This window comes from Rhamphochromis longiceps, linkage group LG7 (assembly GCF_057381845.1).
Source record: "Rhamphochromis longiceps isolate RC_006_pf linkage group LG7, R_longiceps_female_GT1.1, whole genome shotgun sequence".
NCBI classification, from domain to species: domain Eukaryota; kingdom Metazoa; phylum Chordata; class Actinopteri; order Cichliformes; family Cichlidae; genus Rhamphochromis; species Rhamphochromis longiceps.
Window position 1 is genome coordinate 4556025 of NC_140563.1, and position 24862 is coordinate 4580886.

A 24862-nucleotide genomic window follows, 5' to 3' on the forward strand; every position below is an offset into this window, starting at 1 on the left:
CCCTCTGTGCCTGTGTACATTGTCTAGTTTGGTATTAATTAGCATTGTCTAGTTTGGTATTAGCCCCTGTGTGTGGATGTAACTTTGAATGATTGTCTCTATGTATGAGTGTTGCAGTGGACTGGCAAACTGTGAAGGGTGTATGGTGCATAGGTGGGACAGGTGGATCAACTGATAATATATTCAAATATGTTTTTACATAAAGTAATAAACTAACCCTTGTTAAAGATAGGTTTTCAAGCTTAGACAAAATGAATGTTCATGGCTGAAACACACACATAATAAAATTTTATCTCTGGCGAATCAAAGATCTCACTAGAGGTCACCATATCATATCTAAAAAAAATAATAACCACATTTGATTCTAAGCAGTAATTTCAGTATTTTTAAAGTAACCTTATGTCAGTGCGAATGAAACATGACTGTGTTCAGTAAGCAAAAGTGCATAAGTTTGACTTTCCTCCGCTTTATAGATTTTTTAGAAAACATTTTTTTAAATTACGTTTATATTTGATCAGGTGACTTAAAAAAGTGACATAGCTACATGGAAAGTGCCTGCAGGACTGTGTGCAACGGCTTGTTCCACACATACTGGCTGATCAGCAAGTGAGCTGAATGTAGCTGGTAGTTTGGTGAAGTATAGGGGAATTTACACTGATAGGGAGGGTTAGTTTCTCAAGTAGCAACATGTCAGCAGTATAAGGGCAATTACCTGGTGGTGTTGGAGCGATGCATCTAAAAAGGATATGAATCTCAACATGAAACTGTGCAATTGTGTTTTAGTTAAGGGAGTGAGTTCCAACAAGCCCAAATTGGATGTTGTTTGAACAGTGCCACATCTGACATCTGACAGATGCCTAGGGTCCCATATGGAAAAGATATATATAAATCTTATAAAGTTTGTATCCGTCTTGTGTGAAACTTGTATGAAAAGCATACAAGAGTGAAAACAGATATAAGATCCCTTGAAAAATTATATAAATGAAACTTGTATGTTTTGGATACTTACGAAAACAACATATGAAAGTAATGAGAAAGTGGCCACTTTCATGAGTAAATCATATAAGTTTTTAACTATTTCTTTTCCATATGGGGTAATTTCCAGAAAACTGCTATAAAGTAAAAACATGCATAAACATTTTTGATTTGATATCAAACAATACAATAAGATCAACAAAGAGGATCGTTGCAAGGAGCAGAATAAAACCGTTAATGGGCATTTCACCTTCCTGTAATTTGGGTTTGTTTCAGATTATTTCCAGGAACTACGCCATTTCCCTTTAATGCTAAACAACTATTGCAGCTTATAAATCAATTATAATACCTACTATTAGTTTAGACAAAGACAAAACCACATTAAAAATGGATAATTTAATCGTAGAAACAATAATAAAAAAAATTTTTAAAAAATGGTTAGAGTACAAATACTGAAAGTGTAGAAAAACAGTAAAAAACTCACAATGCAAATGTTACAAGTCAAGTTTTTTGTCAAAAAAACAACAACAAAGATTTTAGACTTACACCCCCTTTCATGGATATCACTTGTTAATTTGAACATGGCTCTGAACATGTGGACTTGCTATCTAAAGTCTGCATGCACTCTCTGATGCACAGACACAAGACAAACTATGCAGTGTCATGCATCTTCAGAGCTTCTCAGCTCATTAAACAGAACTGCACCGACAGCAAATACCATGTATTCCTTTCATGTCTGTCGCGAGTACAGTGGTGAACCGACAAGGAGCAGTGACACAATAATAATCAATGACGAACAGAATGTCATCACTTGAACAAATTTGTAAAGGCTGCCAAGTTCCCACATCCCACAAGTCAGTAACTACACCTGCTCCATGACTGTAATGCTTTTTACAGGCATGTAAACAACAAAAGGTTGCACAGCCTTAATGTATTGCTTGTATATACACTGCAGAAAAAAACACAAAGGCATAATTTTAGTCAGAATCTTTGTACTAAATGTCTTAAATGGAAAAAAAAAAAAAAAAAGTATTCCCTGAGAAGAGACATCTTTCACATTATTAATCTTTTGAGTGAGAGCGCTCCTTGTATTTCTTCTGATACTCGTGGAAGAGACTGAAGGTCTTGGGAATAGGTCGAGGTCGATTCTTCTGCAGACTCGAACTCCATTTACCTATGATGTAATTAATAACCATTAGACAAAAACTGCCTAATTAATAAAATTTTTAAAAAGGCAGAATAAGAACTGATGTATGCTTCAGATGTAGTTGCTACCTTTCGGTTTTGCAGCAGCTGTAGCAGCGCTCTGCTCTTTCTCTGGCTCTTCTGGAAAGACAGATTCAAAATTTCCTTAAAATAAATTTTGTTGTCCGTCTCAAAGAAAAAGAAAAAACAAACAGTACTTTCCAGTTCCCATGTTTACCACCACTCTAATCTGCAAGACACCAGTATCCCACTCCAACTATGACCCATCGAGGAGCAGAGATGTCATTAGTCTTTTCTGGGTCAATTTATGTTGAATGTCCCTGCTTTATGTGGACACTCCAACAATATATTTGCCAATCACCCTTCTAACATGCAATAAAAAAAAAACAAAAAAAAAAAACAAAAAAAAAACAAAAACAAAACAAAACTGAGGCGTTATACGTGAATTACAATAAAGCATTGAAATTTTAAATTTTTAAAGAATACTTTTAGCTTCATAAATTTGGATCTTTACCAAAAAGAATGGGTCTGCACCATCTGGAGAGATCACAGTTTTTACCAAAATAAACCAAAAATCAGCCTTCTGTGATCAATTCTTTTCAATAGATGATAATGATAATAATCATCATCATCATCATCATCAAATCAACTTTATTGTGGGCAATATTAGAATAACGGTACCCCCTCTATCTATGGTATTTACCTGAAACGGGATTGGTGGATTGCTTCCTGCCACTGGATCCATCTTTGAGGTCAAAGTTACTGGGTAGAACACTGAACCTCAAGACTATGTGCTCCTGGCAAGGTTTGACATTTTGGCTTTCACTTTTAGAGGAACACCTCTTATTATCAGCGGTGATATCCTTCTTCACCTCTCCAAGCGTCTTCAGACTCCGGGATTCCTTAATTCCATCTCGTTTCATCAAGATACCCCCGGCAACAGAGTAAGAACGATGTTTACGGGTTTTTTTGTGACTAGCTTTAGTCTGTTGAAAACTTCTCCACCATTTGTCATGAATTAGCTGTTTTACTGAATAATTCCTGTTGTACACCATGTCACTGGACTTGCTACTCAAAGGGTTGAGATTGACAGTAAGAACTTCTGGAGGCCTCAGGTGTGCTGCCTTAGATGCACCCTTTACAAAACGGAAATGGGCTTTTCTGCTGCCAGTTAAAGCACACTTGTCTTGTTGAGCTGAGCCAAACAGCACCAGTTCTGCAGTTCTTTTTGAGTCTATATTGAGAGCTTCAGCTTCAACAGCAGGCTCCTTTTCACATTTTGAAACATCATCAAGGGCATTTTCTAAATTAAGATCAACAGGCAAGTTGCATTTCTTTGATTCCTTTTGGGGTGGACCAAATTCATCATCCCATTCGAGTCTCTTGTGTTTTCTTTTGATTTTTTTATGCTTGACAGATACTTTAAAGTCACCTTCAGCACAGATTTGAGATTGCTCTTTGGTTTCCAAAGGTGACACTGGCACATCTAAAGCTTCTTCACAACTCCTGTCATGATCCAGGATCTGGATGGCAATCTCAGTCTCAGTGCTGCAGAACTTTTCAGTTTCAGCTTTGTTAGTACTGACTGAGGCACCTGACAGACTCGATGCTGTAGACGTTGGTTGTTCTTGTCCACACTTATCGTAAGGTTCAGACATCTTTATGGCAAGATCTGTCTTCTGGCTAAGAATTTCATTTTCACCACTGGAGAGATCTTCATCTTCATCACTTATAATTATAATACCTGAATGACTGGTATTGGCTATTTTGGAGTGGTTCTTAGAATTTTGTTCAGAAGGCAATTGAGGTTGGTCATCAACTTCAGTCAAATCTATGGTTTGACCAAGAAAGCTGCAAAGCTCAGAACCACTAAATGTCACAACTTGATCATCAGTGTTCTCCTTGTCCTTTACTGGATCCTTCCCAAACTGGTTATTGTGCTTTAGTACAACTGTTTCGCCACTATCACTGGTATTTTTTAACCCTTTTCCAAACTTTTGTTCTTTCTGGCTGTGGCATTTACAATCATAAGATGTGCTTGATCCTATAGTCATTTTCAACAGCTTTGTAAGACAGCAAAGCGACTGACTTATGCCAATTTCCACAGTTTCCAATTTTGATTCCCACGATGTGGACTCTGTATTATCAGGTGTCTCACTCTCCGTGGAACTACTTACGACCCTCTCTGCATCCATACTTTGTGGCATCTCATTTTCGCTTTGCTCATGGTAACGTCTGGCTTCTTCTGGAGGCATAACTTGGATTTTCAGGGACAAACATGGGTCACTGGCATCATCTGTCTGATTAGAGGAGGGAGTTTGAATGGAGGGGGGTTTGAGTGTGGTGGCTTCTTTTCCTTCATTTGAATCAACGGGTTCAAAATGTGTTGATGGCAAGATCTTGCTTGGCACTTTACTCATAATTGCAGGATCACTGTTGTTGATGTGCATCTGATCTTTCTGGCCATCACTCTCAAGCAATGAAGTGTGATGTTTCAGAGACAATGGGAAACCAAATTCTTTGTCTATTTCATCCAACTGCTCATTTAGATTTAACCATGATGATTTGTAAGGCAATTCTGAAAATACTTCATTGTCTTTGAGGACATGGTAGCTTTCCATTTGCTCCTCAAAATTGCCATCTACCTGCAACAGTACAACAGAGTTGGCTGTTAAATGTTTTTGGCAGAATTCTTTAACTTCTAAAACCTTGAGAAAGCCTACCTTGCATGAGTACATTTGCAGTGTTTCAAGTTTTCCCTCCCAAAACAGGTCTATAATTTTTTGTGCAGTGTGTAATTCTTTCAAATCGCTGAGCTCTTTCTGATTCTTTTCTGCATCTTTTATCAACTTCGTTAGTGCCAATAATGTCCATGGGGATGTTGGGAGTGCGGAAAGATCAGAAACGGGTGATGTTGAAAGTGTCTGGATCCCACTTTGGTCTTCAGGAGAATTTTGGCATACTGATTCTTGGGATGGAATTGAATTTTGAACATTAACATCCAGTTCAGGTTGTTTTCCTGTGTTTTGTGTCCCTGACTCTGAAGATGGCAGCGTTTTGTTAATTGCTGTGGTATCTAAAACAAAAGTTTCCTTAGGGTTGTTTAAAGAGTCTCCTGCTGTGGAATCAGAAGAAGCATGGTCATTGTGAAGCTGACCTTCCAGTGATGGCAGTGGTTGTACAACAGCAATAGCTTTGGTGCTGGCATTTCCAGGTGATGAGTGAATGGAGCTGTCATTTAACTGGACTGATGACAGCATCTCAAAACTGCTTGCTACTGATGATTGTGTCTTGCGGTCAACAGATTCCGGCAGCAGGGATGAACAAAGCAACAATTCAATTAAGCTACAGTTCTTTTTAGGATGAATTTCGTTACTTGGGCTTCTTTCATTTCCTGCAGCAGATTTGTGGAAACCGTTAGGTACACAGGTTTGCTGATGGGGTGTACTTACAGCGTGCTGTGTTCTTGACATTACATTTTGAGTGCTTTGAGGTAAAGACTGTCCAGAATGCCCGGGTAATAACTTGATGGAATTCAAGTTACTATAATTTTTAGGGGTAGCCGAAGTCCCAGGTTGAATATTAGATTGATTAGACGAGACCATTGTGGTCGTTCTGACATACTGCTGCTGTCTGTGATTTGCATATCTGTACGGTGGAGGAGGACGACAACCATCAAACCCAGGAGTGCATGAATTATTTAAACCATCTGCACTTAATGAGTGCCTGATCACTTTCTGTTGTTTATAAGTTTTTATCTGACGCCCTCTCATTTCTGCAGAGTAATTAATATTTTCATACTTTTTATAAAAATTTGAGTTACTGTAGGTGGCAGTCTTGATCCCATTGTTGTTTCTTAATTGGTGCTGAGCCGAGTGTTGCTGAGTTTTGTGGCTGGTGCTGGAAAAGTAAGAATTCTGTGCACTTGATGGTGGATATGTTGCAATGTTACTGTTTCCTGAAGTCTGAGAGGTTCCCATATTGTAACTCTGTGAGTTGACAGGAGAGAATCCATGCTGAGTGCCGCTTTGTCTTTGAACCTGATTGTTCGAAACAAGGTACACAGTCTGTTCAGAGCCAGACATCATAGTGCTGGTACATAAACCACGTTCAGGTGGAAATGAGGTAGTTGGTGTAGTGTACGCTGAAATGGGTTTTGTCAAGTCTCCATTCACATTCTGTTGCATGCCCTGCTGAACACTGACATGCTGGATATTAGTCACAGTTCTATCCTGTGTTCCAATCATTTGTCTCTCATTAACAACCAGTGGCTCTTTCCAATGAGTGGACATGCCTTGCTGGGGATATGTAGTGTTTGAGTTCATCTGGTTAGGTGGACTCTGAGTTGATGAATTCTGATCACAGTCTTGCAGAGTGGGAATCTGAAATCCAGATGCTGGCAAAGATGGGTTTCCACTTTGCTTATTAGCTGATACATTTTGAATATAGTTAAATAACATACCAGAAAAATAACTATTTTTATTGCCTCCACCATTCTGCTGAGAAGAAACCTCCTGATAAGTTCCTGCAGAAGTCTGCAAAGTTGACATTTGTCTGTTAGAATAAGCTCCATTGTGCAAAGGGAAATGTTCAGCGTGTGCATTTTGCACTCCTAGGTTTCTTGCTTGATAGTGAATGCTTTGTTTTGGAGTCCAAGATTGCAGATTTCTTGTTCCATCATGGGCATGATAAGGAGCAGCTTGCGAGGGCTGAGAGGCTTGTCTAATCTGCTGGTGTTGTCCATTCATCAATGTACAGGACTGCATCTTCTTCCTCCGTTAAGGTTTGTAGTGGGTTCAATTGGGAATGATCCTGAAAAAAGGATAAAAAAATAAATAAATAAAATAACAAGTTTCTAACCAATTATCAGCAATAGAAGCATTGACCAGAAGTACAATAAATAAACAGGATAGTTGTTTGTGCAAACATGGCTTTTTGCACAAACAAGTTTTCTTCCAACATTTAAAAAAAAAAAAAAAATTCTGGTAACCTGTCAGGCGAGTGGCTTTTATTAGTGGCATGTTGTGAAAGCTTATATTAAATAAGTAGTTATATATTGTGAGAGGTGACTCTCACAATAAATGAGCAGAAAGGTTATATATATATATATATATATATATATAATATATAATTGTTGTGACACGTGTTCGAAATGCAGAGAGGTGCGCTCGATTTGCCACACGGAGCAGCGCGAGAGTAAAGCACGAGGGAGGGGCTAATAATCGGCTCAGTCATTTTTAATGATCGTTGAAAGCCCAGATCGTAATCGTGATTAAAATTCGATTAAATGAGCAGCCCTAGGTGGTAGTCCCCATTTTTAAGGTGGAGTACACCCTTCAGTCCCCCAACTATTAGAGGTGGGAATCACCATACATCCCACGATACGATATTATCACAATACTTAACACACGATACGATATTAATGCAATTTTTAAAAATATTTTGCGATATTCAGATTCTGTACATAAAGGTAAACTTTATCAATATTCGTTTTATCTAATATCAAAGTCTCGCACTCAGTCTCGCTCTCATTTTCAGTCAGTTTTATTGTTGACAAACTGAACGGTTTGTATTACAGTGTAGTCCAACTTAACTGAATGCAACCATCTGGTACAATTATAGCTATTCTGAACTATGCAATTTATGAAAACTATGTAGCCCCTTCAGCAACTGAAGAATTTGAAAGTAAATTAAAACAAAATATAATTTTTACATTAAAACTTTTTTATTTAAACTTAAAATAAAACATGTCTTAAATTAAAATAAGTAAACTGTCATGTTTATTGCTGCCAAAAAAAGTTAAACACATTTGGACAGTTAAAGGAATGTCAGGATTCTTGCTCAGAAAAAGGATCAACATGCTCTGAAGTCAGAGCACAAAAACCTTTTTGTAACAAAATATCGGTTTCTGCTGTCCCTGTATCGATACATTATTAGCAAACAAAATATCACGATACTACACAGTATCGATTTTTTTCCCCCACCCCTACCAACTATGAGGGAGAAAGACACTCCTCAGCCTCTCCAGGAAGGTCTATACTATTGTACTGGAAAAGAGAGTTTGTACATTAGTGGAAACCCAAATATAGGAGGAATACAGTTTTCATTCTGGCTGCAGAATGCTGGACCAGTGCATTATCCTTGAGAATATTCAAGTGCACATGGGAGTTTGCCAGACCCGTCTACATGTAGACATTGAGAAGGACATAACCTAGTTTCTACACACTTCCAGCAAAGAATAAGGAAGCTGTAGCATATGGTTTAAAGCTGCAAATAATACACCAAATAATTTTTTTCCCTTAAAGTGGCAGTTTACATTTCTCCCTCTGCTGACCTACTGTATGCCATACATGCCAACCCTCCCGATTTTTCCGGGAGAATCCCAAATTTCAGTGTCCCTCCCAAAAATCTCCCGATTTTCCACCCAGACAACAAAATTGGGGAGAAAAAAAAAAAAAAAAAAAACATCCCAGATTGGCCCAGCCAATTCCAGTTTCCAGCAATGGCTACTACTACTACTACTACTGCAGCTACTTAGTTTTAATATTACACTTGTTACTCTTTCTGGATCACAAAATAAACTTTTAACATATTTTCAGGCGAGTTCAGGCGAGCTGTGTAAACTTCAAATATCAGCGCCGGCGAGAACAGCAAACTCCCGGCACATAATTTTTAAAACCCCTGCGGTCTTTCGCTACTCAGGTTAAACATGATATATAAGTCACTTAGATAATGTAAAAATGTTATTGTTTGGCGTTTTTCAGTGTTTAATTTGTTCATGAGTAAATTGGTTTGGCTGAGATTAAAGTTATTAGATTAGATTAAATAAAACTTTATTAATCCCTCGGGAGGGTTTCCACACAGCTGAATAAACTTCAAACAGAAAACTGATTAAACAGAAGTGTGGGATAGTCGAAAATTTACACCAGCATCCGGTTATATATTGTAGATAGCAAGGAACAGACAGCAGAGTTTCACTCCAATGAGAGAGCTAGTGACATAAGGCTGAAGGCTTTCTGTCGGTATGTTGTAGCGACAGAAAAGGCTAACTTGGTTATCATTTTGCAGGAAAAAAAAAAAGAAAGAAAAAAAAAGACTGCTAAAAATAAAAACATAAAGAGGTTTTTGGACAAAGTTTGCATTCTCCATTGCCAAGCACCGGCACCGTTTCAAAAGTACCGGTTTGGCACAGGTATCGGATAAAACCTAAACGATACCCATCCATAGGTAAAAAGAGGAACTGTCAGAAAAGGACATAACAGGCAATGAACCAAGGTTGAGTTTGGGTGTGGTAAAAAATAAATAAATAAAAAAAAAAAAATAAAAAAAATAAAAAAAAAAGAAGAACTGTCTAAGAAAAGTGGGGTAAGAGTAAGACACGGAGGAAGTGGGACATAAAGTGGACTGGGTTAAAAGCACCACTGCACTTTACAGGAAGGGACAGAGTCGTCTCCTGTTGTGGCCAGTGCCATCCCCTATAACTCCTTTTCCATTAGTACTGTTGATAATAATAGATTGCTTGGTATACATTGGAGTTAGAGAGACTGCAGAGTTTGTGAATATTTGCAACATTATAATATGGCGACTGTTAGGAGGTAAGAATACATATAGAAAAATAGTCTTGGATTATGAACAAAGGGCTGGGGTGCAGGGCAGAAGAACTGCCAACACCCACCCCCAGACAGGAAGCCACAGGTACAAGCCTGGAGGAGGGCAACCCCAGGATGAACAATAGAGAGAGCAGTGGAAGACTACGGAGGAGGGGTGCCAAAGGGCAGCCCTCCAATGCTATAAAAGGTAGGTGTGTGTGTGTGTGTGTGTGTGTGTGTGTCATGGGGGTGCGTTTGGGTGACCTCCTGCTCACCAAAGGATCATAAAAGCAGGAAGCTTACAGCACAAGAAACAGATCTTTCAGATAGGATCCATCTATAATAAAACCTCCCTAAGCCTCCCCCAGCACCAAATTGGCTGGAGAGGTGGTCAGAGACAAAGGAATGTCTTTGATCCTACTGCTTGAACCAAGACTTTACAAATTTAAGAAACACAATGACAACATTCAACAATTTGACTCTAACATGAACCCTTGGGGAACATGGTGTTTTTTTGCAACCATTTCCCCGTTGCTGGGTTTCAAAAATGGCGGTATTGATTTTCGTGCACGAGACCTTCTCACGACTCATCAAGTGATGCTAATGACCAGCCGGTCACATGCAGTCTGATGACATCACATTTTAGCTGTGGCTGTCACGCGAAGGGTAAACTGATGGCACGACCATAGCTGGACCGGGTGATTTTTCGTTTTTATGGGCCGATTTTTTGTAATGGTATAAACAATAAGAGGTGGTGGATTGGCCAGATGCTGGTCGATGTGTTAAAATAACTCAGTTGTTTGGTGGTGGCTACGGCGGAGATTCCACAGAGGCCAGCAGGTGGATGAGGGAAAGGGGAGGCAGGAGGGGAGGCAGGAGAGACCCGAGGCGGCCGCCGGTCCGAGTGTCAGGTGAACTGAACTTCAGGTAAGAAGTTATGACCTGCAGTCTATCAGGGTCAGATATAAACCAAGTTTAGGTGTGGTTTATTTTCGTTGTGCTGACTTTTCACAGTCAGTTACAATAACTCGTACTGCGTGCTAGCTAGCATGACGGAGTTTATATACAGCTGGGTGGGTGCTATGTTACTGATAGTGAACTTTATTTTATTCATAAGGTTATTAGAGTTGCCAACAGTCCCATAAAAAACAGAATCGTCTCGTATTCAGAGAAAATATTACGCGTTTCGTATTGAGCTGAAAAGGAACAGTTTGTCCCGGACTTCAGCTACAATGGAAAAAGACACAAAGCTGGAGTTTACGCTGCACAGCTGCCTCTTCTTCTCTCATCATGAAACTGATCAATGATCAGCTGATCGGCTTTTCTCTCTTGTTTGTTTATCGCCCCCTTTGCACCAGAAAGGAAACCAGCGGATGTCGTGCTAAACAACAGCAGCACCTTTAAGCTTGATCAGCTGTTGTTAGGATTTATTTAATATTAATTTGACATGAATGAGTTGAAGGGAAGTTATGAACTGTTTCTGAGAGACAAATAACACCAGGATGCTTTTCTGTGTAGCTGACAGCTGGTAACTGTGCAGGGGCGGGTCTAGCAAAGTGTTGCCAGGGGGCCAGGTAGGGCATTAACAAGGAAAGGGGGGCACAAAGAAATACTTTTTTCTTATTCTCATTTAAAATGTCTAGCTTTTATTAAATAATTATCTGAATCTTACAACCAAAGTTTTCATCTGATGTAGCGTGTATAGAAATCATACATATACCAACAAGACGGCGTACATCACTGTCACCACAGCATCTGTTTTCATTCAAAGGCTTTATGGCTTTAATACCTGGTGGGCCGTTCTGTAGTCAAAACGCCCGGGCCGATTTTTGTCCCAGTCCAGCCCTGGGCACGACACGCGGTGAATTAATCTGAGAATGTGCATTAAAAAAAAAAAAATAATTATGCCGCTTCTTAATGACAGTATCTAACAACCCCAACTACAAGATTCAGTTTGTAATTGGCTAAAAATAAGTTTAACTGTCTTCAGAACATTGCAGAGGCTTTACTGACTATATTTGGCTCAACGTATCTGTGTGAGCAGATTTTCTCTCACATGAAGACTGTCCTCAGGTAGCCGTCTGAATGCTGGACACTGAGACCTGTGTCTCTGAGTGGGAGACCAGAGATCACATTAACATATGTATCCCTGTTTTAACCAACATGCCATATTGCCTTATTTTTCTTATCATTGTTGTGAGGGTATCATAAATAGCATTTGCATTTTCTGTTGTACAGTCCATTTGCTGTCTTTTTTTTTTTTTGTTTCAAAATAGCTGATAACTATTCGCTGATAGCTGCCAACATCTGCAAACAAATTCTATAAAGTGGTTCTATATAGTGTGTAACTGTTAATATAGAGCGTTATTAAATTTATTGCTAATGCAATCATATGGCACATTGACTTCCGAGGACATTTTAGATGGCACACAAGGTTGCCTACCCCTGTACTAATGAAAAAGAGGCTTAATTGTTGCATGCTGGGGCAGCAGGTTGAACTGTACAATGTGGTAGCATAGCAACATATCAATTATAGAAATGGAAATCATCTTGTAACAACATGCATTTTTATGCTTTGAAAAAAAAGATAAGAGTGTTTATTCGTGTTTGGACATAATGTTCAATCCAAGGCTTTCGGGTATCCTTATGATTCTTGGTTGTAGTTTTCCATCATGATGGTGAGGTGCTTTTTCCAGGTTTCTCAAGCTACAAATATGAAGAGTACCTTTTAAAATAAATATAAATTTATGTTAAGAAACCTTGAGTTTGTTTGATCCATATACAGCAGGGCCCTATTTCAGGAAGCCGGTTTAGTGCAAACTCTGAGTAAGTATACCCTGAGTTAACGAAAACTCTGGGTTTTCGGTTTCACAAAGTGAGTTTAGATTAATTCTGAGTGAGTTACTATGACGACACACTCCGTGAAGCTAACCTGCCCCCTAGCAGGTTTACTTCAACTAACCCTGACCTTCTCCGCCTCTTTGTCGGAAACCTGACTGTAGGAAGTGTCAGACATGGCGTGCCCCTCCCTTGAAGAGCCAGTAGATGTTGAAGCCCAAATTCTCCGCAGAGTTCTCCGCCGGGAGAGAGTGATTAGAGCGCGCTCGGACATTTTATCATTTCCTGATGATTTTCTGTGTGAACGTTACCGTTTTTCAGCACAATCTATAATTCATTTGAATAACATCCTCAGGCCTAATATTGCTCATGTGACACATCGTGGACATCCTCTCAGTTCTGTACATATTATTTGTATCGCACTTCGGTTTTTTGCAAACGGGAGCTTTCTGTATAATATTGGTGATGCTGAGCACGTTTCCAAGGCTACCGTCTGTCGGGCAGTCAGGAATGTTACAGTTGCACTGAAACGTCTCCTGTACTCGTTTGTGGTGTTCCCCGGTCATAGACCCACAAGATTTATCAAAGAGGGATGCCACAAAATTGCAGGTATCAGGATGAACAAAACTTAATTCATGATGTGGTGATACTTGAACTACTTCTTAAATTTTACATTTATTTTCAGGGTTCCCAGGCGTGATTGGCTGTATAGATGGCACTCACATTCCAATCATTGCTTCTTCAGTAAATGAAGGAGACTATGTGAACAGGAAGTCTTTCCACAGCATTAATGTACAGGTACATAGTTCCCTGTAGTATTTCAAACTAACAAATTATTTCATTATAGTAATGGATGCTAATTTGTGTTCTCTGCACTGTGAAGATCATATGTGATGCTGCCAACATTATCACAAATGTGGAAGCCAACTGCTCAGCCTCTGTGAGTGGTGGTGGTGGAGGACCCCCACCTGTTTTTCGGGCCTCCGCTTTTTTTTCTGTTGGCTATAACGGGTCACATTTGAGCATACAGAGTAAGCAAATATGTACTTGTAATGTGCTCAGATAATTTCAATAAGTGCTTACAGAAAGAAAATTAATGTAGCCTCTAACTGCAATTGATTTACATAGGACAAACAGACCAAGCACTATGGCTCATAATACAATTACACCTTACCTGTTTGGACTATATTTTTATATTTCATTTTTACTTGCTGCCAGGAACGTTTGGGGCCTGTTGGGTTGCACCTGCGCTCACATCACATCACAAAATCAAATGTATAAAATAAAAAATAAAATAAAATAACGTGTTAAATGGGTGGAAATCCCTAGATCAATGTTTAAATTAACACTCACGCATTGACTCTGTCGGCTATCTTTTGCCATGCATGCTCCCTTTCTTTTGCAGCTGAGGCTGTGTTACTTTTTTTCCGCGGAATTTGCATGTTATCGGCATATGCTGCCATCAGAATTTCGGCCTCAAGCGCTGTAAAATACATTGACCGCGCCTTCTTTCCCTCCGTCTCCATGGTGACTCGCTTAATCTGTGCTCCACTAATCAGGGCTTTATGTATCCTCGTGCGTGCGCTTAACTTGGGGTTAAAGCAACTCCGCGTTGACTGAACTAATTGTTATCAGCCTTTCTGAAACCGAATATTCCGAGTTGGACAGTTCGGGGTTACTCAACCCTGAGTATTGTTTTTCACTTTGAGTTTTCTAAACTGGCTTCCTGAAATAGGGCCCAGATGTCTGGGACTAGATTGATTAAAAATAGTAAAGAAAAGGTTTTATTTCGCTTTATTTAAGGAAGGTTTTCCTTTTTCAACCTCAATGTGTGAACACTGCTGGTCTTTTGTCACTTCAAACAAAAAAGGATCTTTAAATTATTACAGAGGGCTAATTGTACCAATACATTAATTATCATTTGTAACTTTAAGATTTTCATTCATTTTTAAAATAGCAAATGGATTGGTTTTTATGTAGCTCGTTTCTAATCCATGTGATACAACATGCCCCATTCAGCTATGATCGATAACTGCAGATATCAGCTGGATCCATCGGAGACCAATTTGGGGTTTGTAGCTTGCTCAAGGATTGTTGGCATGCAGACTGAAACCATGTCCACACTAATGCGTTTTCATATGAAAACGCATCTTTTTCTCTCTCCGTTTTGGCCTTCTGTCCACACTGAGACGGCGTTTTCGTTCAAGGAAAGTGCAGCGTTTTGAAAACGCTCTACAAAGTGGATACATTTGAAAACTGCAACGAGATTTTCTACATAATACAATATAATCAAGTGTGCCTTATATTTTGTATGTTCATATATTTCAACATAACCAAGCTTATTGTTAAAGAGAACATGATGCATTCCTTACTTCAATGTGTGATGTCAGATAAAGCATGATATACTTCTGTATTGTTATATTTCAGTATGTGAGTGGGTGTGAGGTCAGATAAGCACTCAGTTAACGTCTAACCTCTCCCCGACTGCTTACAGAAGAGGAAGTACTATGTAACTTACTTTCTCCTATAAATAAAGCAACCAAGCCTGCACTCTGTGTGTGTGTGTCTTCTCAGAGACATTCACCCGTGCGCACGTTTCTAAAACTCTCTGAGTCGGTCTGCAGTGTCTTATTTCTCTTATTTGTGTTTGAACAAATGTCTACCCCTGACAAAAACGCAGTTTTCACGTCGCAGTAGGGCTGCACGATTTTGCATAAAATGAGAATCACGATTTTTTGGCTTAGAATTGAGATCACGATTCTCTCACGATTTTCTTTTCCAGTATAAATATTTATTGCACTTATTAACTGCACATCAACTTTGTAACAGTTGAGACTGAACATAAAAACAATAACATAAAAACAACAAATGTCTCACGTTTTGTTGTTGCCGCAAAATGTTGTACTGCTTGAAATTCCGTCTCCACCGTTGCTCGACGCTGCGTGTATAGAGCAGGTAGTGCAACAATAGAAAAATAGTTGCGGGACGGCACTGTGTAGCGTTTGTCTAGGGTGTTGATCATTTTCCTAAATCCCTCGTTTTGCACAGTGTTGATGGGAGCCAGGTGATAAGTAATAGCCTCTGTAATTTCTTTGTGCCTGCGGGAGGTCGACGTGTATAGGGAAGCGCTGTGTAAGGTTCCCGTTATTGATGTTTGGGTGGTTGACCGGGACGGATTTTCTCCTGTCACTTTCTCGTCATCCCTGACGTGCTCTCCGTTGTTTTTTCCCCTGCTAATTTTAGCATCACACGGCACAGCTTCTGTATCACGTGGTATAAGGCTCCGCCCTTGTCATTTGTTGAACAGGAAGAGTGAGCGCTTGTTTTCAAGCAGAGTACGTCCCGGATCAAAATGCGGTACAATCGTCGTTGGTTTTTTTTTGTTTGTTTTTTTTGGTTTTTTTAAATCGTTGTCATTTGGAAATGAGATCGCACATAAGTATGAATCGAGATTTTCTAACGATTAATCGTGCAGCCCTGCGTCGCAGTGTGGACAGCGGACCCGGAGCCTTTTCGAAAACGATGACACAATTTAGTCATGTGATGCAGTCATGTGACCAATTAAACTAAGATAGCGGAGGGCATTATAGCGCAGTTGTTTTGTTTGCTCTCAATTTTGACAGCCCTATTAAAAATTAATATCAGTTTGTACATGCTCCAGATAGCTTCTCTTCAAATTCTTTCATTCTCACTCGCTTTTGTAACTTTGTACGTTACTCGCAGCAACAAGTCCACCTCATTGTTAGTCCGTTTAAAAAACTCTCTGCTTTTCCTCAACATTTTTCCACGACGTTTCAAAGAGCCAGAAAGTAAATAAATGGTAGACAGAAATTAGGTAGTTGGAATAGTCTTGCATTTCACGCATGTGCAGTACTGCAACGTAAGCATTTTCGGCTGTTTCAATGTGGACGCACAACTCTGTGAAAACGACTGAAAACAGTGTGGACGTGGAGCGTTTTCAGACAAAAACGCCTCCTGGCTGCATTTTAACATAGCTATTGTTGTTTCAGCAAGTTTTAGAACTAAAGAATCTCAAAAGAAGTCCAGTTGTCTTCTTTTTTTTCTCCCCCTCAAGCTCTTGCAACAATCTTTGACTCACCATCAGCTGTTAGAACTGCAGAAGCCTTTATATTAAGAGGTAAAACATTTTCAAGAACCTCAAAAGAAGTCCAGGAGCCTTCAACTCAAGCACTTACAACTACCATGACTTGGATGACTGAGAGCATACATTGGTTGCTAAACAAAACAACTGCTGCACACATTTTATGTCACAGTATTTTTGCTCCTTCTGTCAGACAACATTTGGAGGTCCTTAACTCTGTGAAGTGCAACAAAACTATGAGAATTAAAACAACTGATAACCAGAGTTTTTGAATCAGGAGTCCTTCAACACAGTACATCACCCACTCACACTGAAGTGCCAAGACACTGATAACACAGAGATGTGTGTTCCCAGGAGACGGAGCGAAACAGGTCCCACAACAACCTGCTACATTTCCCAGTGGCCCTAAAACCATTGGAACAAAGACAAAGCTAGATGTCGTCAACATTTATTAAAAGAATGGGTGCAAATTAACACCCATACTTTTACAATTATTTACTAGTAAAATAATACTAGGCACTGGCTTACATTCTCAAAGGATCCCCCCTTACCACCAGTTTTTAATGATACAATCCTCATGAACTAGCAAAGGTACAGAGGATTGACCAGAACCACACATATACACTAACAAACTGTTCATGATACACGTGGAAGAGAAATCTTCACTTGGACAACATGGGTTCACTGATTCAGGTCACTATGCAAATAAAAAGCAAATTGAATAGTTTTTACTGCTCTTAGGTTTAATGATGCTTTTGTTCCATACATTGTGTCTCATGGTGCTCTCAGAATAGATGCATATTAGGAGTGTGTTGAATATTTTAGGAGTAGATACACTTTGTATATCCATGTTGACCTACATCAGTTTTTTGCATTCAAAGTATAATCTAATCTAATATAATATAATAATATCCTTGACCCATTTTATTTGTGTGAATAATATTACAATTTACTAATCTTTAATTAGTTAGTGTGTTTATTTCAAAAAGGTATGTATACAGCTCAGTTATACCGCAAGATCATAATTTCATATCTTAAGGTAAAGGTTATTAAAACACAGGAAGATCACACGCATAATACCAATACACTTTTCATTTTAGGTCAAATAGCCGCCTCATATTTAATTAATGTTGCACTTATCTCACAACTAAGAGTCTTTTGAACACAAGTATATTAAGGTTTGAGTACTTCAACCAGTTTCTGACCAGTGTGCACATAAATAAACACAGAATTCTTTGTGATCCATCCTACATCCTGTACTGGGCACTGGCACCATTAGGAAGAAGGCATAGAGTGTGGCAGTACAAACTAAATGGGTTAAAGAAGGCTTTTGTCCCTCTACCCAACAGAATCAAAGAGAGCCTAAAATAAGCTGACACAGATTTATAGAACTGAAGTCAGATTTCCCAGTGAGAACAATAAAGTATCAATCAAGATCCTTAATATTATAAAAACACAAGCACACATAGGCACCTTAAAAAAATCTGTATGCATAAAGTAGGATTTGAGGTTCTGAACATGCTTCCTTAAGAGGTAAATAGCCGATTCTAAACAGGCTGTTATTCAACAGACCAGGGGTCCGTTCTTCGTACCTCGCTAAGTAAGTTAGCTGGATTTGATTGTTGACGATTTCGCGTGATCCTGGATCGTTCTGTTCTCCGAAGCTCATCCGGGACTTGCTGTCATAGCAACAGATCCGTAAGCGTAAACCTGCTCGGGAGCAGGCTTACTTTATGTAAACAAGATTAGATCGCGGCCACTCAGGTATGTCCGCTTCATTTATACGAAAGCAACAGCAATATTTTACCACTGTTTTACCATAAATAAATATTATCAATGTAACTAAAGATAATGCAGTATTTGATCCTTTTATTGATTCCATACAGATACATACAGGTCATTTCCTAAAAAAAGGGAAATGTACTATTAATCATTCTATTTCATGTATTTGATTATTTCAGATGTAATTCATATTTTAGAGTAGTAATAGTAAATTACTTCGTGTAATCAAGATGAGAGACCACGGCTATAAAAGCGAAGGTGGATTTGGGAAGTCTGTCGCAGCCATGTCCTGTCCGTATACGCGAGCCACCCATTGCGGAAGGTGCAAGATTGATGAGGGGAGTTTTCAGAACTCAGCGTATATTGCGGGATAGACAGGATCCTTTAGCTCAGCGCGACAGTGTGCTCATAGAGAGATATCAATTTTCCCGTGAGGGTATTATTTACTTAACCAACTTGTTGACGAGGGGGTGCAGGACCACCACCTGTCTTTTTTTGCTCTGCCCTTTTCTTGGTTGCTGTTATAAACAAACAGATTATTTCAGGGTCTCTTTTCAAGAGACTAAAAAGTAGGGCTGCCACAAACGATTATTTTGATAGTCGACTAGTCACCGATTATTTATGCGATTAGTCGACTAATCAGATCATCATCCACTGGACGTAAAACTACAGCTTATTGCACCAGCAGCATCTGCTCTTATATAACTATCATTAGCTTACAGCTTTAAGCTTTTAAGGTGCTAACTAAAAATAAAGACAAGATGATAGTTTATTCAATTTTAATGAAATTTGCAGATTGTTTCGGTAAAGTTTAATAAACTCCTTGCTATCTAAAATATAACAGGACACCGGAGTACATTCTCCAGCATCTCACACTTCTGATAATCAGTTGTCTGCTTGACGTTTATTCAGCTGTGTAAAAACTATAACTTTAATCTCAGCCAAACTGATTTACTCAGGAACAAATAAAATACTAAAAAAAAAAAAGCCAAACAATAACATTTTTAATTTATCTAAGTGACTCATATATATTTAACCTGAGTCGCAAAAGACGGCGGTGGGTTTGAAAACAATTTGCCGGGAGTCCGGTGTTCTCACGGCGCTAGTGACCTAGCCCCCGGCTAGCTATCGAGCTAGTGGGTAACAGACGTCTCCGAAAACGTCGGAGCGCTTTTGAAAATATGTGGTGTCTTGATAAACTGAGCAGATATTTGAGGTTTACACAGCTACATTCTCGCCTGAAAATATGTTAAACGTTTATTTTGTGACCCAGAAAGAATAATAAGAGTAATATTAAAACTAACTAGCTACCGCCATTGTTGGAAACTAAGCTGGGCCGCGCTATGAATTCTGGGACACAGCTGCTGCTTCTTCTTCTTCTTCTTCTTCGGGGTTTAACGGCAGCTGGCATCCTTGTACATGCTGTGCAGCCATCTTCTGTTTCAGTCCGTTATTACACTCTTAAATCCTGCTATTATTCCTGCGTCTTTTGCGATCTTACAAAGCTTCAAACGACACGTCGACTATTAAATCAGTCGTCGACGATTTTGATAGTCGACGTAATCGTGACTAGTCGACAAATCGTGGCAGCCCTACTAAAAAGCAATATAAGTGATAAATATTACCATTCTGTGTAACCACACCAGCCCAGGACCTCCACATCCAGCAGGTTCACCTCCAAGATCGTCTGAGACCAGCCACCCAGACAGCTGCTGGAACAATTGGTTTGCACAACCAAACAATTTCTGCACAAACTGTCAGAAACCATCTCAGGGACGCTCAACTGCATGCCCGTCGTCCTCATCGGGGTCTTGACCTGACTCCAGCTCGTCGCCGTAACAGACTTGTGTGGGCAAATGCTCACATTCGATGGCGTCTGGCACGTTGGAGAGGTGTGCGCTTCACGGATGAATCATGGTTCACATTGTTCAGGGCAGATGGCAGCTGAGAATGTCCCAGTTCTTGCATGGCCAGCATACTCACCGGACATGTCACCCATTGAGCATGTTCGGGATGTGCTTGACCGGCGTATACGACAGCGTGTACCAGTTCCCACGAATATCCAACAACCTCGCACAGCCATTGAAGTGGAGTGGACCAACATTCCACAGGCCACAATTGACAATCTGATAGACTCCATGCGACGATGTGTTGCACTGCATGAGGCAAATGGTGGTCACACCAGATACTGACCGGTTCTGGGTCCCCAGACCCCCAATTAGGGCTGCCACGATTAGTCGACTAGTCACGATTACGTCGACTATCAAAATTGTCGACGACTAATTTAATAGTCGACGTGTCGTTTGAAGCTTTGTAAGATCCCAAAAGACGCAGGAATAAGTAGTAGTATTTAAGAGTGTAATAACGGACTGAAACAGAAAATGGCAGCACTGCATGTTCAAGGATGCCAGCTGCCGTTAAACTCCGAAGAAGAAGAAGCAGTGTCCCAGAATTCATAGCGCGGCCCTGCTCAATTTTCAACAATGGCGGCAGCTGGTTAGTTTTAATATTACTCTTATTATTCTTTCTGGGTCACAAAATAAACGTTTAACATATTTTCAGGCGAGAATGTAGCTGTGGAAACCTCAAATATCTGCTCAGTTTATCAAGACACCACATATTTTCAAAAGCGCTCCGACGTTTTCGGAGACGTCTGTTACCCACTAGCTCGATAGCTAGCAGGGGGCAAGGCTCACTAGAGCCGGTGACAGCACATACCTTAAACTTAAAGCTGTAAGCTAATGGTAGTTATATAAGAGCAGATGCTGCTGGTGCAATAAGCTGTACGTTTTACATCCAATTGATGCACGATCTGATAAGTCGACTAATCGCAAAAATAATCGGTGACTAGTCGACTATCAAAATAATCGTTTGTGGCAGCCCTACCCCCAATAGCGCAAAAAACTGCACATTCCAGGGTGGCCTTTTGTTGTGGGCAGTCTGAGGTACACCTGTGCACTACTCATGATGTCAGATCAGCATCCTGATGTGGCACACCTGTGAGGTGGGATGGATTATCTCAATATAGCAGATGTGCCCACTACCACACATTTGGACTGATTTGTGACCACTGTTTGGGAGGGATGGTTATATTGTGTATCTGGAATGAATTTTAGGTCTCTACGTCCATCCCATGGGGAATGGGAGCAGTAACAAAGGTGTTGCGTTTATATTTTTGTTGAGTGTAATAAATTTACCCTACCGCCTACTGGTGTTGGCCAGAGGGGCCGATGGCGCGATATGGCAGCCTCGCTTCTTTCAGTCTGCCCCAGGGCAGCTGTGGCTACAACCGTAGCTGCTTCCACCAGTGTGTGAATGTGAGAGTGAATGAATAGTGGCATTGTAAAGCGCTTTGGGTGCCTTGAAAAGCACTATATAAATCCAATCCATTATTATTATTATTATTATTATTATTATTATTATTATTATTATTATTATTATTATTATTATTATTATTAAATTACTTACGAGTTTAATTTGTCAGCAACTTTCTGCCAGCCCTCTCTCCTTGCTTTTGCAGCCTTTGCAGTGTTCCCTTGCATTTTAATTAAACTCTGAAACTCCTGAAATCCCTCAATCAAGAGTTCTTGCTCTGCTGCCGAAAAATACCGAGCGCGCTCCTTCGACATTTTCGCCGACCAATCAAAGGGTTGCCGATCAAGGTTTCTACTATCGATGCGTAGCCCCTGTTAAGCCACCCAGTGATCTCACATTACTTCATCCAGCTATACTAATCGTCAACAACAGGTGTGTTCGGAGAACCGGAATAGCGAGCTCAAAGTTATCCAAGATCAAATCATCGCGCTGTGTCATTTGATCTTGGATGTAGTAAGCGAGGTACGAAGAACGGACCCCTGGAAAAAGAGTATTGTTGGTAGTGATCATGTCAAGGCTACAGAACACTCAAGCCTTCCCACTCCACACAACATCACCATATACAAGTTGCCTTTATATTTTGACGGTACCTGGAGTATCGGCTAGTGATGTGCGGATCGATACTGAAATATCGATTCCTCCGATACCAATCATTTATGTTCTAGAATCGATTCTCACATTAAAATATCGATATTTTAGTAATTTAGGGTAAATTTGTAGTTTACCATTAACAGGAACACAGTGGAAAGAAACTATTTCATTCGGTTGTCTACAATTGGAAGGAACTACTTCCTCGTCCACCTTTCATAGTCATGTGCGAAATATGGCTATATAAATGTGGCAGGCCCTTGGCTTGCGCACTCACAGTGGCTGAGCATAATTGGAGTCATGTGCGGACGTATTTTACATCCACAAACAGCCGAGACATGGTTTGAGATACATGTGGCAAGAAAGTGAGGTGTTGTGGCAACACCACAAATTTGTCAAACACCTCAGAGTAAATCATATCTCAGAATATGACGAGCGTATGTTAAGGCGAACTGAAGAGGAGGAGTGGACAGGGACAGGTGCTGCTAGGGCGAGACAGACGTCTCTCACGGAGTCCTTTAGTGCTGCAGGCAGGCAAGGTGTTCAAATAGCTCACGACTTCAGGTTTTTTATTTCTGTATGATGAATTCTGCATTATTAAGTGATAAGAACAAGTAATCTGATGTCCTGTAATCATTATGAAACTATAATTTGAGATACAATAAATAAAATACGTTTTTGTACAAGGTATCGTATCGGATCAGTATCGCCGATACCACCCTCAATATTACTTGGTATCAGATCGGAAAGGAAATCAGTGGTATCGCACATCACTAGTATCGGCCTGTGTTTACTTGGTATCAGGTCAATACAGAAAAAATAATTATGGCAAAGCACAGCAAACCTCATCATCAAATGTTCTTGCTCTGTGGTGACTGGTTATCTGAAGAGGTTAGAAAATAATGCATTTTTAGCAGTTAATATCCTGAGAAAGGTAGCTGGGGTTAACTTGTGCAAACACGAATTTTATTTTTAATGTAATCTTACGAACAACATTTATTTCCCTCCACAGAGCAATAGTGAATGATCAGGGGTTTGCCATCAGTGATCAGAGAGTGGCTCGGAGACCATAAAACATCATTTTCAGACATTGACTGGCTGCCAGAGTCCACACTTCGGGATGTGCTGGAGATGTTAGAGCTGGTCCGACACTCCCCTTATGCTGGGCTTACACTGTGCGATTTTTGGCCCATTTTGAGCCGATTTTTGAGTCGTGCGACCGTTTTGGCGATCGGCCCGATTTTGGCCTTCATCGTCCGTCGTGCATCGTGTAGTATACGTGGGGTAACGAGAAGCGATTAACACCTCACGACCAGCTCCCGATCACCAATCGCTTGGTGACCGTCGTGAGGGTGTCACCGCAGCTTCTCACACTGCGAACGCGCAAACACAAATGTCAGCGAAAAAGACTGCGCAGCACAGCGGTGCAGCGTGTGATCTGGACACAAGCGATGGAGGCACAACTTGTAGAACTATGGCAAGCTCATCCGAGCCTTTTCGATGTGGCTTCACAAAATTATCACAACAACCGTGAAAATAGTTGGATTTACATTGCTGCTCAATCCCAGCTGCCTGATCAGTGTTTTTCATTAGCAATTTAGCAAAGTTGATGGTGGTGGTGCGCGTGTCTGTGTGAGTGAAAGACAGAGAGGGAGAGCGAGCGACAGAAATTCTGTTATAACCTTCCTTTTATGGACGCACAGTGTGAGCACTCTGGTCGCATCCAAGCATAGTATAGTGCGAGACCCTGCATCGTGACCTACCAACTTCTAACCCCTGCGAGTCAATCGTGCAGTTTGAGCAGAAGCTGAATAACGCGACTGAAAAAAAGAAAAAAAAAAATCGCACAGTGTAAGCCCAGCATTAGCGAAACGTTAACGCGACGCTGGATGCAGTATATTCAGACAGTCAGCCGACTTTACATTTTAGGTACATAACGCTGCTGAATGTAGCCCTCCAGCTAAACTGGCGGCTCTCCCGACGCTTAAAAAGGTTGTGCCTTTATTTTCAATGCAAGGCTTACATTTGTGCTTTACTCTTTCTTAAAATCGTAAAACTCAGTAACATCCGGTTTTAACGCTGATCAGTAACGTCGGATGTTAATATTAAAATTTAATGTAGTCTATTATGCTCATCCACAGCTTCACTCATGTGTGCAGGCAGCGTACACTACACAACATCTGTACTGTACTTGAGTATTTGAGCAACTAAGAAACTTACTTTTTCACGAATTCTGGCTGAGCCGCAGCGGTTTCAAATAGTCCGCATCCTCTTGGATAAAACAGCTTCTCTTTGTGGAAGTGGCGTGATTTCATCCATATCACATCCGGGTTTAATAAGGGAAAGTTTTAGTCCTTCTCCTGGGGTTGGTTAAACGCCATGGAGATTCAACTCTTTCACCTCGCGC

At 40.2% G+C, this 24862-nt stretch overlaps 1 protein-coding gene across 1 annotated transcript; it reads right to left on the reverse strand.

Moving 5' to 3' along the window:
- Positions 1-1913: 1913 nt before the first annotated feature.
- Positions 1914-24862, reverse strand: amn1 (antagonist of mitotic exit network 1 homolog (S. cerevisiae)). The gene is made up of 4 exons (XM_085411715.1): positions 24676-24862; positions 2885-6993; positions 2251-2301; positions 1914-2149 (listed from the first exon to the last, which is right to left on the reverse strand). The coding sequence occupies exons 2-4, from the start codon at positions 6945-6947 to the stop codon at positions 2037-2039; spliced, it is 4227 nt and encodes a 1408-aa protein (XP_085267841.1). The 5' UTR covers positions 6948-6993; positions 24676-24862; the 3' UTR covers positions 1914-2036.